The sequence below is a fragment of the Suillus subaureus genome (assembly GCF_016647635.1).
Source record: "Suillus subaureus strain MN1 chromosome Unknown BJ212scaffold_8, whole genome shotgun sequence".
Lineage (NCBI taxonomy): Eukaryota > Fungi > Basidiomycota > Agaricomycetes > Boletales > Suillaceae > Suillus > Suillus subaureus.
The window spans coordinates 220,904-240,402 of NW_024538564.1; the positions used below are offsets into that span (position 1 = coordinate 220,904).

General features: G+C 45.3%; 3 protein-coding genes across 3 annotated transcripts; 2 read left to right on the top strand and 1 right to left on the bottom strand.

The window, feature by feature from the left end:
- Positions 1 to 4: 4 nt before the first annotated feature.
- Positions 5 to 1,334, top strand: BJ212DRAFT_1266584 (Deoxyhypusine synthase; the record flags this gene model as incomplete). The annotated part of the gene is made up of 6 exons (XM_041330587.1): positions 5 to 199; positions 258 to 731; positions 784 to 993; positions 1,040 to 1,069; positions 1,125 to 1,220; positions 1,272 to 1,334. The coding sequence occupies 6 exons, from the start codon at positions 5 to 7 to the stop codon at positions 1,332 to 1,334; spliced, it is 1,068 nt and encodes a 355-aa protein (XP_041195493.1).
- A 138-nt stretch (positions 1,335 to 1,472) lies between these two features.
- BJ212DRAFT_1445662 (14-3-3 protein) lies at positions 1,473 to 3,698 on the bottom strand (the record flags this gene model as incomplete). Its single annotated transcript, XM_041338141.1, has 5 exons — positions 1,473 to 1,489; positions 1,541 to 1,884; positions 1,936 to 2,251; positions 2,308 to 2,377; positions 3,687 to 3,698. 5 exons carry the CDS (start codon positions 3,696 to 3,698, stop codon positions 1,473 to 1,475), a joined length of 759 nt encoding a protein of 252 aa, XP_041195494.1.
- An 87-nt stretch (positions 3,699 to 3,785) lies between these two features.
- BJ212DRAFT_1214971 (uncharacterized protein) lies at positions 3,786 to 4,034 on the top strand (the record flags this gene model as incomplete). Its single annotated transcript, XM_041329292.1, has 1 exon — positions 3,786 to 4,034. A coding segment is annotated over one exon (249 nt), but the record flags the coding sequence as incomplete, so codon positions are not given.
- Between the last annotated feature and the right edge of the window lie 15,465 nt (positions 4,035 to 19,499).

Genomic DNA, 19,499 nt, shown 5'->3' on the forward strand with positions numbered 1-19,499 from the left:
CAGTATGTCTACCGCCGTGCCTGCAAAAGCATCTGCAGCAGTGCTACAACCTTCTGAGCCCATTTCAGATTCGGCGATCTCTGTACAAGGGCCTGATCTCGAGAAAAATCTATCCCTTCAGGAACTTCTTAAAAGTTACGAACGGATCGGATTTCAGGCAAGCAGTCTCGGAAGGGCAATTGACATCGTTAATAGAATGGTGTGTGCTTTCATGTTGCAGAGCCTATGTGATGTGCTCAAGATTCGACTCCATTTAGCGGAAATGGCGTCTATCTGACGAGCCCATCTCAGCTGACGAGTCTGAAGATTACCTTTCCCCAGAGATCAGGGCACAGACACGATGTGACATCTTTCTGGGGTACACATCCAATCTAATTTCATCGGGTTTGCGCGAGATCATGCTGTACCTCGTCAAGCACAAGCATGTCGCTGCGATTGTCACAACTGCAGGTGGGATCGAGGAGGATTTCATCAAATGCCTCGGCAAGACTTACCTGGCCGACTTTAATATGGACGGCGCCGACTTACGGAGCCGGGGAATGAATAGGATAGGGAATCTCGTTGTTCCCAACGATAATTATTGCAAGTTTGAGGACTGGCTGCTGCCTATCCTGGATACCATGTTGGCTGAACAGCAGGCAACTGGTGAGGTATGGTCCCCAAGCTCATTTATCCGACGACTGGGAAAGGAAATTAATAACGAAGAATCTGTTTACTACTGGGCTTATAAAGTGAATGCATGCATAATTTCCTTCCACTCGCACCAGCTGAGCCTAAATTCAGAACGACATACCCGTGTTCTGTCCTGCTCTCACTGACGGCTCACTGGGGGACATGATATATTTCCATTCCTTCCGGAATCCCGGGCTGATATTGGATATTGTTCGCGACATCCGGGATTTGAACGAACTCTCCAGAAAATCAAAGAAAGCCGGGATGATTATTCTTGGTGGAGGAGTTTGCAAACATCAAATCGCCAATGCAATGCTGATAGTGAGTTATACTGTCCGTGACATTGATCGAAGTCTTACCTGTCTAGCGAAATGGTGCCGATTACTCTGTATACATAGTTAGTACTCAAACATAGATACTCAACCACGCCTGATGACATTCTTCGCTCATAGAACACAGGTCAAGAATTTGATGGCTCAGACTCCGGTGCCCGGCCAGATGAGGCGGTCTCCTGGGGTAAAATCCGTGCCGATGCGGAGTCTGTCAAGGTGCTCTGTCCGTTGTTTTGTCTCGTGACAATATCTTATGTGGAACCTCAGGTGTTCGCTGATGCAACGCTAGTATTTCCGCTTCTCGTGGCTGCAACATTTGCTCAAGATTAGCTCCTATCATGCGCCGAACCGTATGTGTCTGAATGCATTACTTTAATCGCAAGACAAGTCATGTGATATAAATAGGGTTCCATGACGGGAGACTAGACTAGACACTATAGAAAAAGAAAGAACAGTCCCGGCGTAGGGTCACTTGCTAACGGCGTCTACACGTTTTAAATCAGTGACAGAACATTGCATTAGGAGACAGCCTTTACCTCTTTGCATCTCACTGGACCATATTACAAGATCGTCTCTCAGAAGCTGAAGGATCATCATCGAATCACGCATGACTTGCATCGATGATGAATCGTCTAAGCATGCGACTGCTTCGTCGAATGCATGTTTGCCGAGGTGACATGCTCTCTCCGGACTCTTCCGGACGTCGTGGTAGTAAACGGCAAAATTCAGAGCCAAACCCAATCTTGTTGGATGTGTCGGCTCCAGCATGGCAAGTGCATGCTTGTACGCGAATTTGTATGCAGCAAGTGACAGATCCGAATACCGACTGCGTTCTTGTTGCTGCGCGAATTCGGCGAGGTATCGGTAGTAATCACCCTTCCTGGACGCAAAGATGGGATGGTCATCAGCATAGATCAAAGAAGGAACTTACAACTTATAATAGAACACAGTCTCTTCCCCAGCTTTGGCTGTAGCCAAAAGACTATCGTTTAGCAATTTCACGATGTCTTTGCAGGCATCTGTGAGTTCCTTCTCAATGCGAACCCGCTGACGACGAATCAAGGAGATCTGGTGCTTTGACTGTGCAGAGGGTCTAGCTGACTCGAGCTTCTCCATGGAATCGACCACTCTCCAACTGCTACGAAGTGAGTTTGTGATGTTTTTGTATGCAACGGAGAGGAGATTCCTCTCCTCGATGGTCAATGCTCCGTACGTCTGCGTCAAGCCTTTGATCTGCGCCACGAGATCTTATGAAAAAACAGCCTAGATAAGAACAACATGAAGGAACGCTGCATGGACAAACCTTCATAACGCTCCGCCTCCTCTGCGACCTTAGCGAGTAGCAGGTACTCTTCCCTGGATATTATGCGCGCCTTGAAGAATGGTTGGATATGCTACCGCGACACCCCAGAATGAAACACTCACAGGCATTTGTATTAATTGAACAGGATGGGGACAGACAGCAGACGTTGCTGTGCATCCCGCTGCCTTTTCTACGCCCTTTATGGGGTTATGGGCAATGAGGGCACTGGTTTGCGCTCCACAGTCTCTGAATTCACCGCAGCCTCAAGGCACGACGAAGGACCGATGGGACGCATCCTTGTGAAGAGTTGATCCTAAAAAATTTACGACACCATACCCTGGGCATAGGGCAAGTCTTGATTGTGGCAGTGAAAAGGCTGGGTTCAGGGTTCATCATGCAGTCTAGAAGGGGCGCCTCGTGTCTGATATATAGAGTATACCCCCGGGTACTACCCCAGCGTGGTGACCTCGCTGGCGACCCCCGCCAAACCTAAGCGGAGTCACCACCTGTGTACATGGCTCGTCGCCGGCGCCAAGTCGATCACGGCAGCGGGACCGATCAGGAACGAGGGAAATATGGGTCTTCCTTTTTTTTTTCAAACCCCAATCGATCTGCGCCCCTCGTTGTGCTCTACGTCGTCCGTCCCGTTCCTTTCGTTCTGTGTCCGTCTTTGGCTCTGCATGGCGCTGTTGCGATGAGCGCTGATACTGACGATCCTAGCTGTTGGCCCTTCGTGGTGGATCTGCATGACATCTGTGTGTGCCCCTTTAACTGTTGGAGTGACATGTGAAGGTGTGCATTGTGTGCCCACCATACAAACCAAGTTTTCGAACCTTTCTTTTTGCACACTGAGCACCAGCAGCCCTTTTTGTTTGTTCTTTCATTTGTAAGTATCTTTCTCGAGCTGATCTGCCTGTTGAATCATCATTGTTGTCATCCTCATAGCACATTTCCTTTCTTGTCTTTATCACATGCATTCACCTAATATATAATATGCACCGTCTCGTTGTATCATACCTCAGTTGTTGTCTCCAACACTGAGGTATGCTTTCTGGTTTCCTGTTGTCCTGCTGTCTCTAATTATGTTCTCTTTAGCATGTCTTGTGTCTTAGGTATACATGATGTCTAGTTGTTGTCTCCAACACTGAGTGTGTCTTGTGTCTTAGCTTCTAACAGGTTATGAGCCATGATTTCTGATGAAATCCTAGCAAGCTTTTACTGACACACACCTTGTTCTGTGACTCACTGTTTCTCTTAACTGAGACTGTTCATCACCTTCCTTTGACATGGGGAAGTTCAACCACATACTGGAACTGACAGGCCCAGACACTTACTTTGTGTGGAAATGTGAGGTCACCTATGTGCTGGGCACTGAGGACCACTGGTGTCATGTTATGGATACTGTTGATCCTGACGACATTCTGGGGAACACCTTCCATAAACCTACTACAGTAGACCCTCTGCATCCCACAGCTGATGAGACTAGGTCCATATGTGAATGGCTCATCACTGATCTCAAGGCTAAGGCCATTATCACCTGTCGTCTCTCAGTCTCTGTCCAACAACTCATTTCAACAAGTCACAAAGTCACTGCATGTGATGCTTGGAAGACTCTTGAAGACCATTTCAGTTGGATGGACATGGGATCTCAGCACATTGTTTGGCAGAGCCTGTATGCACTCCAAATGAAGGACTCAGCTGATGTTGCCAACTATGTTGGTAAGCATCCAGTCCTTTGAGAGCAACTCCTAAGAATGGGAGTTGTCTACATTGACACTGAGGCTGTCTTTCAACTCCTACAAGGACTCCCTCACACCAGGACATGGCCACAGTTCAAGGCACTGTTGACCATCACCCTCTCTACCATAGCACCTCCTGCTACTGCTACTACTGTCATCACTGCTGTTGTCTCCTTGGCATTTGCTTTTGGTGTCTGTGTGGCATGCATTTCAGCCAAGGCTGCTTGTATCCTTGATGAACACATCCTTGCCAGGGGTGGGCCTGGCTCTGAATATGCCAATGCTGCCACATTGTCATTGACTTCCTCTGGGAATGTCAATCCCATCACCAGTTTGGATAAACATCAGCACAACCCAGAGGGAGTCTTCTGCACTACTGCTGGATGCAACAAAGGTGACCATGATTATGCACATTGCTATGGTAAGGGGGGTGGTATGGAAGGCCAGGCTCCCTGGATGAAAGGCAAGACAAAAGGGAAAGAGAAGGAGATGAGTGTGGCAGCAGTAATCACTCCTCCTGCTATAGAGACTCACATCTCTGTAAACCCATAGAGCCCTATGTATGTTGATGTCATACTTACAGTTCCATCGTGGATGTTAGGTATGTTGATTCAGACAAAATTCTACAACCTCTTCAAAGAGGCCTTTCCAGACACATACAAAGACATTCTCTCTGTCCATGATGAAGTGAAAATGCTATTCACTTCCCCTCAAACTGTCTCAGAGTTTCAAAAATACTACTGAAGGATGTTTAGTATTGTAAGTATACTTCCTTGATGCCTCACTGCTTGCTGTGCCCTGACTGTTACAACCATGTACACCCCTATTCATTTTCCCTTCCTTACTGTGTATTATGTCATGAGCTGCATGATGTCGCTGCTAGACTTATCTCTGACTCATACCTTGTATTACATCACAATCGCCATTGCCGTTGCTAGATGACCTATTCTTGCTATCGCTTACGCATTCCTTATTTCTGACTCATTCCATTCTCACACCTGCCCTAAAGCACAGTAGTTCACTATAAATAGTCCTCCTGTACACTTTAGTTCTTCACTTTAATCTTACTAGGTTTTACCTGGAATATCCTTCACTTGAGACCTCCAATCTCTTGTCATCTGAATCATACTTTAAGTTAGAAGCACCCCTTCTAACTTAGCTTACACTGAATGCTTGACTTATCATCTTGTGTAGAATCTTGGCAGAGGTCCTGACTCTTATTGAGTTGTCTTTCATTAGGCCTATCCTAGTTTGTAACACTGACCATCTTTGTTATAGGCTGATAGTGCTGCTGCTAAATTCGGCTTTGAGACTGCAATGGTCATCTGTGGTAAAATCATCAATCAAGATGCCTCCCTTGGTCAAGTTCATACTACACCAGGCGCTGCAGAGGTAAGTATCTTGAGAGTGGTATTCAATACTGAGATCACTCATTCTGGTCTGCTAGTTCTGGAGTACACGATGCCAAGCTGATGATGACACTATCATTGGTCACCTCAAAGCTCATATCTAGTAAGTCTCAATCTGCATCTTACTATCTCTTTCTTATTCATCTTCAAAACAGCAATAAAACCTCACTGGCAGTAGTTGAAGATGCCTTCAATGACTTGCCTGAAGATAATGAAGAAGCCTCTTCTTGGGATGCTGACTTGATTCCTTCCACTGAAGTCAAGGGTTGTGATGAATCTCTCCGGTGGCTCAAGAAAGAAATTGTGAAACAAGTCAGTAAGTAGCTATTTGAGTTGTTCTTCAGTTCTCATCCTGACATGCTCATATAGCTAAACTTGGTGGGAAGTTTGCATCCAACAAGAATTTCCCCTGGAAGATGATGCCCAGTGCCTTAGCCTCTGGTGGCCTGAACATAGAAGGGTATCCCGCCCACAAGTGTCTCATGCTAGGTGAATCCCATGATCCGACATTGAAGAATAACAAGGGGATAGGTGTATTGATGTTCAAAGAGGTTGCAGCACTTGTTGATGCTTACAAGGCTGGCACCATGTGGGTGGTCAAGTCTTCCAATACACACAGTAAGTTTTGTCTCTATTTAGTAGTCCAATTTTAACCAATTTCTGTAGCATTGTTGATTAAATCAACAGAGCTGGTTATCATTGGAGAGGCTCCTCCATCCACCTGTGAGCACACATTTGCTTGTCACATGTTTGCTGATTGCCATACAGATTATGGTGGTCCGGAATGTGTGGGGATAAGTGTCACACAGACCAGAGTCAAGAAGGGAAAGAATGTATTGAGAGCTTGTGATCCTGAGCATGGAGAGGCAGTCATGTCTCCTCGCCCCCCTGCTCATCCCTTTAAGGTTGTTGCCAAGCCCATTTCTAAGCCTCAAAATCCTCCTCCCACTTGTCCCTTTTGGGTTGTTGCTAAGCCAGCTGCGCCAATGGTTCCTAAGGCTGCCATGCAGGAGGTCATTGAACTCACTTCAACTTTGGAGGGCTCAATGGATGTGACAGCTGAGGTGGACACTGAATATGAAGATGATTCACATGGGAAGAAATGGAAGTTAAAGTCAAGAAGCTCTTCTTGGGTGTCCAAGAAGCGTGTGTCTACAGAGGTTGTCATTGAACTGAAGAAGGAAGGTGTGTGTTCCAAGGTGAAACCATCACCATCTGATGCCTCTGTATTGAAAGGGGGTCTGCTGTCACCATTAACTGTGGGGTCATCTTCTGTTGACAAAGAGCACTTGTCTGGCAATGAAGGTTTGTGCTACATACATCATTTGTCTTTACTCACTAACCATCTTATTCAGCTGCCCAGCCAGTTCAACCTGCAGCTTGCATCCGGGATGGTCCTTCCAATGTATAGCCAAAATCCAAGGGTATGTATATACATTTTAGGATCTATGTATTGTTGACTTGTTTACTCCAGCACTACCAAAGCCAAAATGCATAACAAAGGCATCCTGGGCAGCCATGTGCCTTTGTGCAAACACAACAATGGCTAGTCACTTGTTATAGTGCCTAACTGAAAATATTGTTGTAGGTCAATGCTCTGCCTAGCTGCTACACTTGCAAGCAAGAATGTTTGACCCTAAAGGGAATTGCTACTGAGAATGGCTGATGATACTAAAGACCCAAAAGTGTGCAGAGCACGGGAACAAGTGCACAGGTATGTAGAGTGTGGGAATGTGGAAGTGTAGTCGATGAGTGGTTGATGTGGAAGTGTGAGATGCTAGGGTAAGGGGTAGGGAAGTCTTAAGGAATGGCGCAGGTAGCAAGTGAGGGCAAGGGTATTGATTGCACAGGTAAGGAAAGTCAAGACAAGGTGTCCAGGTATAAGGTAACCAATAGGGGCTAAAAGCACGCACTAATGGTGACTGCTCCTAAGTAAAACCTAAGGGAAGGAAATACTGTAAAAGGGAAGTAAATATGAAGTAGTCACCCTAGGCACTTTATACTAGCTAAACCCTCTCAGAAATGGAAGGGACAGGACAGACAGGCAGTAGGAATATGTAAAGACATGTAATAAGACTGCAACACTTGTTACAACACACAAGGCAAGGCAAAATACATACCAATGAGGTAGGATGGACAATGGACTGACGTGGGACATCTGTAAGGTAGTCCAAAGGTGTGGGAAATCAACTGCAGGTATGCATGCAGTGCAGGAGTGAATGCACAGGTCCGCAGAGCACGGGAATATACGTCTGGAGTGGGTTGAGTGTGGGAAAAGCGGTTGATGGTTTTGTAGCTTTCCATCACCTATATCAAAAGATGGCCATTGCAAGCCTAGTGGGAATATGATCGTCACACCGTGTACACCAGATGATGTATGTGGTTGATTCAGAAGAGGAGGATGCTCCAGGTCAAAAGGACTCAGAGGCAACAGCAGATGCTGGAAAAGGTGCTGTTGTGCTTGTGGACTCTTAGCCTGATGCCACAGCTCAGCTGGCAAACCCCACCCAAATTGAACCACCAGCTACTGTGGTCACCACATTTTCCCCACTGGAAGTCACACCCAGCATGGCTTCACAACATGAGGGCTCTGAGCAACCCCAACCCTCAAATGGTACACTCCAGACCATGTCTCCCCTTTCAACACCTGGCAATGATGAGAATGGAAACCCCCAAGCTCAATCCATTGACCATCCATCTTCACATCCTGCTGGGGAGCAGCCCCTTCCACAACCTGAGCCACTTCACACTGATCCTCATATTGAGGTGGCCAACTGCTATGCACATTCTCCAGTGCTTCAATGTGATGCTCCCATCACACATGAGGCTCCTTTACACATGCATGAGCTCCCCAGACATCCTTGTGAGCCTTCTGTACTGTTGCAAGAGCCTCTGCTTCATCCTTGTGCACCTTCTGTGCCATTGTGAGAGCCTATGCTTTATACTTGAGAGCCTTCTGTGCCATTGCAGGAGCCTATGCTTCATCATTGAGAGCCTTCTGTGCCATTATGTGGGCCTCTGCTTCACCCTTGCGAGGCTTCTGTGCCATTGCGAGATCATCTGCATCGTCCTTGTGATCCCTTGGTGCACCCTCAGGAGGGACCCTCCTACCCACATGATGCCGCTCACTATTGTGAGGCGCATGACTCACTCTATCATTGGAACAGTACCACTCGCACCCACCCCCATCCTATTAGTGGTCTCAATCCCCATGGCCTTTCACGCACCCATAATCTTGAAGAAGCTTGGTATGTTCATGTACCTATGAGATACAACCACCCAAGTTATCCTTCTCATTACAACTCACCTGCTGAAGGTTATGACAACCACTATGATGACTGCAGGCATCCATCAGACCTTTACTATCAAGACATGCATGGTCATGATGGGAGGTACTATGGAGATACCAATAGATGGGCAGACCACTGCTGATACCTTTTTTCTTGTGCTTGTTTTTGCTAGCATTTCTCTTGTGCCCTTTAGTGTAGGCAGACTGCTGCTGATACCTTTCTCTCTCACCTTTTTAGTGTAGTGACTGTCATTTTGTTACCCCATGCTTTGCTGTCTCAAGTCAAATGTAGTGCCTCCTTCTGAATAAACTGGTTTGCTTTTGTATATAATGCATGATCAATGTCACTCCTGCAAGCTGCCTGAGTTCTGCTTGCAAGACCTGGTCATAGTGCCATGGATGCACCTGTTCCCACCTCCTCAGCTTCTGCCAAAATTCTCCCCAAAACATTTCAAATTAGTGTCATAGCTAGTCTTGGCAACTGTGAAGTACTGTTGATGCCCTCATCCTGCTAGTAGTTACTATTGTGTACTGGTTATAATAAATGGGAGCCAGAATAGAGACTGAATGCGAGCTCCTGCTAGCTAAAAACAAGGTGAGAAGGATATGACAAGATGGCAGGAAATGGACTTACTCATCTGTGTTGTGCTTGTAGATATCATCCCTGAGCATGATGTAATGACTTGGCCTGCTAGCATGGACAAATAATCAGCTGATACAAAGACAATGTGCAGATTTGATTAAGAAAATTGGGAGTGGGAAAAACACCACACAAGGTGCAGAATGCGCATGTGCAGGTGTTACACTATAGTGGGAAACGTTTGAACAGCAACATGTTTAAATTAAAAAAAAAAATCAATTAAGAGATGAAAGAATGCATAGTCAAAGGATTGAACTTAAGAGTCTGCCCAAAATCATGACACCACTACCACTTCACCACCATGCCTCTGACTATGCTGCATGCACATAATATATGAAGGCATTTGGCATTCAATTACTTCATCTGACTTGGATGTGTCACTTCTATTGATCATCAATGTCAATGAGGGAATTGATTATTGATGGGGGCACACATCTTCTCAATGTGTTGTTAATGTTGTTCCTCTACACTCATCCCTCTTGCTATACATTCATTGTATTCATGGATTTCACCCAGCTTGACTATATTCTTGAACATGTGGCATCACACTACAAGGTGGACACACAGGAGGTGTTGGACAAATGGTTGGAGAAGCGACAGGTCCATGATTCTGAGGGATGAAGGCTCCTTGATGGTATACCTTGCATCATTGGAAGGTTGACAGCACTTCTTGGTAAGTGTCACAGTCAGATCATAGTGTTGAACAGCTAAATATTTTACAGGGACCCTTGAAGGGTGAGGGGGAAACTTCCTGTGGAAGACACTACCTACCATTCTAGCCTGTCGTGGGTGTATCCTTTAAAACTACCCAGAAAACATCCTTATGCCCAGTGAGAGACATGCAACACTTGCAAAGAGCAAGGGCATACATGACCTCACTATCCATGAGCACTTCAAACTTGTGGATGCCCTCAAGAATGATGCCCTCACTGTCAAATCTGTTGCAACAGACGCCTGCCGTTAAGAACCAGTTTTCTCAAAGCAAGAGAGAGACTGACTCAGAGGGGCTTGGCCTCAGCTTGTACGCTGTGCCCCTTACCTGAGTATGTGCCCTTCATTTTAAATGAGGTCTGATGATGGTCTGATGAAGTCCAGAGGCTGGCTACTCTGGTGGAGTGCTAGAGGACTTCTGGAGGAGCACAGGAGAGTTCCCACTGCAAAGTAATACTTCTACAGGAAACAGGATGAAAGGATAGGAGGTCCAAAGGTCTGGAGGATAGGAGGACAGGAGGTGTCATATCCCACAATCCAGACCCATGTTCCATCATATTCCCACGCCTTCTGAGCCTATGTCCGGACCACACTTTATATCCAACTCATTCCCAGATCCCCTTCCACTGTGTGCTCCACACCTCAGCAGGATTGACTACGCTCCAGATTTACCCCTGAGCTCCAGACCATCGGATCCTCACTGCTAGCCTGATCTGTACAACCCTATCCTGTCCACCCTATGTGCACTCCATCCAGCAAGACATCCAGACTTCACCTCATCTCAGGTTCTGGACTATATCCACCTTCTCGTATTCCGGTCCTGTATCCACCTTGTCTTCCAGATCCCCAGATCTCTGGACCTCTGGATATTAACTCCTGACCTATTTCCACCCTCTGTCTGATATCCTGCACCTATCCCCATTTAGGCATTCTCTGCCTTCTGGCTTTTGGTTACCTCTTGTTCTGTCTTGCTTATCGATCCTTGTATGAGTCCTCATCTCCAAGTTCATTTACTTATGTTCTGACTTACTTACTAATGTGTTTCCACATGCTCGTACATAGCCTTGCTCCTTTGCTTACTGATCCCCTCAGATATTGTTCAATATATAACCCCTGTAGATACTCCTGTAGTTCCTTAGTTTGAATATCAACTGAGACTTGCCCAATCCTCTCTCGGACTTTGGTCCACCTAAGTCTGTCCTACCCATCAGGCCTAGGGATTGATTCCCTAGGCTGGAGCTCTGCCCTTCTGGCACTTACCCTCTTTCCAGACTTAGGTCCAATCCCTGTCTCTCCAACTCTACCTTAGGGTAGTCTACCTCTGTTTGTTTCTACATCGGACTTCATCTGATGTAGCCCCTATTCCTTCCGGACCTCTGGACCTCCTGTCCCTTGTACCTCTGGGCATCCTGTCCTTCAGATGTTCCACCCTCTATACCTTCGGACGTTCCGTCCTCCTAACCCTCAGACATCCTATCCTTTATACCTCTGGACGTCCTGTCCTTCTGTCCTCCGTCATCCTGCCCTCCTGTCCTCCTGTCCTCCTGTCCTCTGGACCTTTGGACCTCCTATCCTTCCACCCTGTTTCCTGTAGAAGTATTACCTTGCAGTGGGAATTCTCCTGAGCACTTCCTGCATTCCTCTGGAACTCTCCCGTGCTCCTCCAGAAGTCCTCTAGCACTCTCCAGCAGAGTAGCCAGCCTCCAGAAGTCCTCCAGACTTCATTGGACCATCATTGGACCTCATACGAAATGAAGGGCACATACTTGGGTAAGGGGCACAGCCAAGCCCCTCTGAGTCAGTCTCTCTCCCCCTTGAGCAATATGGTTCTTAACAGGAGGACAGAAGGACAGGACAACAGGATGTCCAGAGGAATGGAGGACAGGAAGACTGAAGGTCTGGAGGACAAGACATCCAGAGGTATGAAGGACAGGACATCTGGAGGTATAGAGGTATGGAGGACAGGATATCCAAGGGTTAGGAGGATGGGATGTCTGAAGGACAGGACATCCAGAGGTCCAGAAGGAATAGGGGCTACATTGGACAGAGTCTGATGTAGAAACAAACAGAGGTAGACTACCCTAAGGTAGAGTCAGAGAGACAGGAATTGGACCTAAGTCCAGAAAGAGGGTAAGTGCCAGAAAGGCAAAGTTCTGGCCTAGGGAATCAATCCCTAGGCCTGATGAATAGGATAGAATTTAGGAGGATCAAAGTCCAAGAGAGGATTGGGCAAGTCTAAGTTGAGAGAACAGGATCTCAGATGATATTCAGACTGAGGAACTACAGGAGTATGTACAGGAATTATATACTGGAGAATATCTGAGGGGATCAGTAAGCAAAGGAGCAGGGCTATGTATGAGCATGTGGAAACACATTAGTAAGTAAGACAGAACATAACTAAATGAACTCAGAGATGAAGACTCATATAAGGATCAACAAGCAAGATGGAACAAGAGGTAACAAAAAGCCAGAAAGGTGGAGATGTCTAAATGGAGATAGGTGCAGGATATGGACAGAGGGTGGGAATAGGTCCGGAGGCCTGGGGATCTGGAAGATGAGGTGGATACAGGACCAGGATATGACGAGATGGATACAGTCCTGAATCCAAGACAAGGTGAAGTCCAGATGTCTTGCTGGATGGAGTGTGCATAGGGTGGACAGGATAGGGGGGTACAGATCAGGTTAGCAGTGAGGATCTGAAGGTCTGGAGCTCAGGAGTAAATCCATAGTAGAGACAATCCTGCTGAGGTGTGGAGCACACAGTGGAAGGGGATCTGGAAATGAGTCGGATATGGGGTCTGGATGTAGGCTCAGAAGGCGTGGGAATATTATGGAATGTGGGCCCAGATTGTGGGATATGACATCCACAAAAGTCTTATGACCTCACATGTCCCTGTCATTGTTGGAGAAGCGCCCATTGCAAATTCACTTCACACTCATGGGTGACAAGGGTTTGCCAATGGACAGATTGATAGGCTTGGCCTGACCTGTCTGGGCAACACTTCTCATTCAAATTCTGATGCCACATCATCTAATCAGCACAGACTCCATGTGTTCATAGAAGTACCACTTGTGCCACCCTCTTGGAGGTTAAAGGTGACTCAGCAACATTCACTGGTCATTGGACCCAATCATAGTGATGAAGGTTCAACAACTCTGCTGGGCTTGCAGAGCTAAAGAAAGAAAGAGGGCTCTGACTCTGGGGGAAGAGAAAGGCCACTAACTCTCTAAGTGTTGGTTGAAGTGCGCCGAGTGATATGTTCGACCCTTAAGGGAAGCAAGGAAAGCAAGATCCACTGGGTGACACCAGGTCAACTCTGGTGAAGCACTGAAAGTGCATGCATGGGAATATGGAGCGCATAGGAGCGTGAAGCATGGGAACTATGCGCAAGTTGTGCGCAATTGTGTAAGAACTAGTGAATGAGGTCGTGATGGCATGAACTGAGAACTGCTGGGTGGAGACTGATGATAGTAGACTGATGCTGAGGACTAGGGTGACAACTGATGCATACTGGCTGAAGATGATAGATTCTCACTCTAGAGACTAACTAGATACTAAGTGACATGATGGTGGTTCATGTATGAAAACTTTTCCCTAGGCAACAGGTAAGCTGTGCCTAGGCACACTCCCAGGGCTTGGAAGCGAATCAGGAGTGCTCTATGTATGTAAAATGATGTAAATAAAGGGTCCATGATGAAATAAGATATGGTATGATGCTAAAAATGGTCTGATATCAAGAATAAACAAAAAGGGACGCACCAGGGGACTGGTTGGACAATGGATGGATGTGCTGGGATGCTGTGCGACAATAGGCAACCAAGCACGTGCATGGGAATGCATCGCATAGTGTGGGAATGTGTCGCGCCTCTGGCGCGTTTTGTGGGAAAGTCATGGATAGTGAGTCATGCACTATACCGATCGTTGTGAGTCAAAATATGGGCAATCTACACCTAGAGGAATCTCATTCTCTACAGCGACCTTATCCCACAGATCACCACTATCAAGGATGGCACTATTAATGATGAAGACACAGTCAGCAATGCCACTACTGAGGATGAAGGAGAAATTGATGAGCTTTTCAGTTCACAGCCTGCAGGAACAAACATGATCTGTGAGCCTCTTGAGCCTCTCTCTGATGTTCACAAAATTAATATGACCCTCAGGAACCTCTATTCAACCCTCGCAAACCTCCATTACATCCTCACAAGCCTCCCATCATGGCATGTACTAATCATTGATATGACACAGCATTCATGCATGTGACCTTGTTGATTCAAGTGTGGCATCACATATTGCCTTCTATCTTACTCTGTCCCTTCACTGTTGTCTGAAATGTCACGGTCTTCCATCCACTCACATGCTCAAGCACAATACAAGCTTGTCTGGGATTTGTGATTACCAGGACCAGCATAATTGGGGGATGATGAGCATAGATGGCCTGTTAGAGAGGGATAATGAGTGTGTATTTTCTTCATGGTTTGAATGTTTTATCATATCCCTTTCACATTCATGTCTTCTTTGAGTTGTTAGTGTCTCTGTCCCTTTCACACAAAATATATCATCTGTCACACCATCATGACAGTATTGAGATTCACCGTGTTCGAAACATGTGTCGTAACACATATAAACCAACTATTTTAAACAGCAAGGGTGCTGCATGGCCTCACGTGGTTTATACCTACCCTCACAAACCTCTGGGAGTACAGAGGCAGTACACTAAGGAAAGGGCATGGACCTCTTGTGGCAATTACAGGGAGCCTCTATGGAGAGGCATACCTCACAGGTGGGTTTGCTGCAACATAGAAACCCCACCTGATAGATCGTGAGATGAGCACCTAAGTGCTGCCAAGGGTGGTCATGATAAGGATAAATGCAAAAATGTACCAGTAAGATTTGCTGGACAATGGATGGATGCTCCTAGATGATGGGTAATGAAGCATGGGAAAGCATGTGGGACACACACAGGAATGTGTTGCAGGAGAGTAGTGCACATGTTACATGATGCATGGGAATCTGACATTATCGTGTGAAGATATGGACATTTTAATTTGGTGACTCATTGGGACACTTTTTTGACTTTGACTTTGAATAATACAATCTCTATAATTCTAGTACTTGGTGGTTCCTTCTCTTGCTCTAATCACTTCTACCACTCTTATAAACACACTATCTATCAATTTCTAGCTTTGCCCATCAGCAATCTTCCCCTGCTGTGCTGTTACTCTCCCCCATAGCTGAAATAGCCCCTATGGAGAATCTTGATATACTGCAAGCAATCTCCTGAGCAATTTCCAGAGTTGTTCAATAGGGTTGATGCCTGAAGACTGTGCTGGCTATGATAGAACAGTGATATGATAGTTTGTAAACCATTTGGTCACCAACTTGGAGTATGCTTGAGATAATGATCTGATTAGAAGATAGTGTCTTCTTCATCACTTTTGGTTCTTGCATGCTCATAAGCAGACACTCCTCTGAAATTGAGATGTACTGCTCTGCATTTATCCTCCCCTTCACTTCACAGGGTCCCTACTCTATTCCACCTCTCACATCCCCATACAATCAAATTTTCTCCTTTAAACTTGAGTGTTTCCTTGACTTCTCTTTGTCCTGGTAGTTTACCTGCATTTTTTCATACATATTCCTGGCTATTTGACCCCATCCTATTGATTTTTGTCTCATCTGACCAGATATCCCTATTCCAGTCCTCAGAGTCCAATACTGGTACTTTAGAGCAAAGGCTAGTCTCCTCCCCCATAGGCCGGAGATATGAGAAGCTTTTCTTCTTGGTTATAGCTTTGATGTTAGCTGCCTCAAGAGCATTCCTACTATTTGAGCTGAGACAGTGGTGTGAATGATGGAATACATGAATTTGGTAGCTTGAGTAGCTTATGAGCATGCAGGAACCAAAAAGTGATGAAGAAGACACTATCTTCTAATCAGATCATTATCTCAAGCATACTCCAAGTTGGTGACCAAATGGTTTACAAACTATCATATCACTGTTCTATCATAGCCAGCACAGTCTTCAGGCATCAACCCTATTGAACAACTCTGGAAATTGCTCAGGAGATTGCTTGCAGTATATCAAGATTCTCCATAGGGCTATTTCAGCTATGGGGGAGAGTAACAGCACAGCAGGGGAAGATTGCTGATGGGCAAAGCTAGAAATTGATAGATAGTGTGTTTATAAGAGTGGTAGAAGTGATTAGAGCAAGAGAAGGAACCACCAAGTACTAGAATTATAGAGATTGTATTATTCAAAGTCAAAGTCAAAAAAGTGTCCCAATGAGTCACCAAATTAAAATGTCCATATCTTCACACGATAATGTCAGATTCCCACGCTGTAAGGGACAATGATAAAGCCAAGAAGCAGAGCCCTCTGACACCTCCCTATAGCTTAGTCATATTCCCATGCCCTGACTCACAATGAAACAATTACATGAAAACCCACAAATATTGGAACACTTTTTTGAGCCACTGTATATACAGATACATCACAATATGGGGCTCTATGGGCATACAGAGGCACAAGCCTCTACAATGCAGTGAAGTACAGATTTCCAACATATATAATCATCTACCCTTTACCTAGGACTTCACAGTCATTACCTAGTATCACAACTCACAAATAAATAAATACTAGGGTGAGGACTAGGACTCAAACTTCAGGTTATCACCACAAAGAGAGAGAATAGCAGGTATATCTTGGATTATTAGCAATAAGCTAATACACTAGAGGTTTGAACTGAAGAACTACTGACTACATCAAGCTACCTATGTACACATATTGAGACAGAGATTGAAACTGAGTATGAACTAACTAACCAATCAGAATAATTAAAGGTATTGTATGATTCTATATATAATTATCATGTCATGACATGAGTTGCAGCCACAGTAAGATTCTGGAACATTCTAGGAGTATCACATGATATAATATCATCAAGCCTGAGTTCTTCTGAGTCACATGATTCTGGTAATTCTATAATAGATGCTGTGATGGGTGCTTCTGAGATAGGCACTGTGTCTGGGCACTTAAAGAGTTTAGATAGACAAGTAAAGAGCTTCAAGTTTCGGAAAGAATAATTATTTGTATTTGGAACTCATGACACCTGGTTTTACCTGGTTTCCAGTTCTTGGTTGCTCTCCATTCACTTGGGTTACTTAGTAGCATTCCCTAGTTGTAGCTTTCCTAGTCATAGCTTCTCAACTCACCAGATAGCTCCTGGAACATATTTTCTGTCCTTGGTTTTGCAGTACACTTTTCACTCCCTACCTTTGAGCCTGAGCCTAGTTAGTGATCTCCTTGGGTTGAATGGTCTTGCTTTCAGGAGTAGCAGCTAGGCAGAGCACTAGACTCACTTATATTCTGACTGGTCTGTTGGACTAGCAGGTCAGACATACTGTTGTGTTACTACACCAGTATGGGCACAGATACAAGCTGTTAATCTGACACCCAAGGATAGGGTATAGGTATGGGTATAGGTTATTAGCCTAAAGGTATACAGCCAAGGACAGGTTAGAAGACCCAAAGGTAGGAAGATGTTTTGCCCTCATATCCAACTCATTCCCAGATCTCTCTTTGCTGTCTGCTCCACACCTCAGCAGGATCAGCTCCACTATGGAATTGCCCCTGAGCTCCAGACCTCCAAATTTTCACTGCTAGCCTGAACCATGCACCCCTATCCTGTCCACCCTATGTACATTCCCTCTAGCAAGACATCTGGACTTTATCTCTTCCAGGATTCTAGACCATATCCACCTCATATCCCAGTCTTGTTTTCACTCCAACTGCCAGATCTCTGGACCAATTCCCACCTTCTGTCTATATCCTGTGCCTATCCCCATTTTAATATCTCCACCTTTCCAGCTCTCAGTTATCTCTGTTTCTGTCTTGCTGATTGATCCTTGTATTAGTTTCATCTCTAAGTCCATTTACTGATGTTCTGTCTTACTTACTAATGACTTTCCATATGCTTGTACATAGCCTTACTCCTTTGCTTACTGATCCTCTCAGATATCTTCTAGTATATAATCCCTGTACAACTCTTGTAGTTTCCTCAGTTTGAATATCATCATAGACTTGCTCTCTTGAATTAGACTTGCCCAATCTTCTTCCAGACTTCAGTCCATCTGAATTCTGTCCTTTCTATTAGGCCTAGGCAATCCTTTCCTTGGCCAGAAATCTAGACCTTCAGATTTGTCCCCTATGTCTCAATTCTAAGTCTAGAGATTGATTCCCTAGGCTGGAGTCTTGCCTTTTTGGCACTCATGCTTTCTCTAGACTTCAGTCCACTTCCTGTTTCTCCAACTCTACCTAAGTGTAGTCTATCTCTGTTTGTTTCTACATTGGACTTTGTCTGATGTAGCCTCTATTCCTTCTGTACCTCCAGACATCCTGTCCTCCATATCTCCAGACCTTTGGATCTCCTGTCCTCCTGTTCTCTGTCCTCTGTACCTTCAGACTTTCTGTCCTTCCATCTTTCATACCTTCATACCTCCCATCCTCCCTATCTTTGGAACTCCTGTCTTTCCATCCTCCATATCTCTTCTCCATTCTGTTTTCTCTAGAGGCGATTGCCTAGGGTTCTCTTTACTTCCTGTATAGTAGAAACTTCTCCAAGCATTTCCTGTATTCCTCCAGAATTCTCCTGTACTCTACCAGAGTGGCCAGCCTCTGGAAATCCTTTGGACTTCATCTGAAATAAAAGACATATACTCAGGTGAGAGGCACAACACACAAACTGAGGCCAAGCTCCTCAGAATCAGTCCCTCTCCACTTGAGCAACCCAGTTCTTAATAGAAGAGGTAAGGCTAAGTCATGAAAGGAAAGGACTAGGTATGCCCAGTTAAGGCAAGGTATATCAAGGTAAAACTACAGTGACTTGCAAAATCATTACAATATTTGATACTTTTTTAGTGTACACAATTGTCATATATCATTCCAGACTCCTAAATCTGATTATCTAGTTTTCCAGATCTCTGATGATTTGATCTACCTATAATGGTAGTCAAAGTAAAAATATTAAGGTTCTGAAATGCTGTCAAATTCTTTCAGTGCTCTACAGAATGTCGGCAGACTTCCTGCAGAGTCTGAAATTGAAGTTGGTCCATGCGTATACCATACCTGCTATACGCCCCCGAGTACAACATTCAGAGTGACTCAAGATCCAAGTTCAAAAGCTCACCAATTTGCCAATAACTATCCAAATGCAACCTGCATGTGGTACTAGGGGAAGGGGTGTGGCTACTCATGGTACAAGGGGACATTGGGTGGCTGCTACCTCATCCAGCACTGCTGCATCTCATGGTGATACTCTTGGTATCAGCAAAATCTGCTAGGAAACACCAAACTGTAATCGAACTTCTACACTTGTAACATACCTATGCAATCATCCTGCTG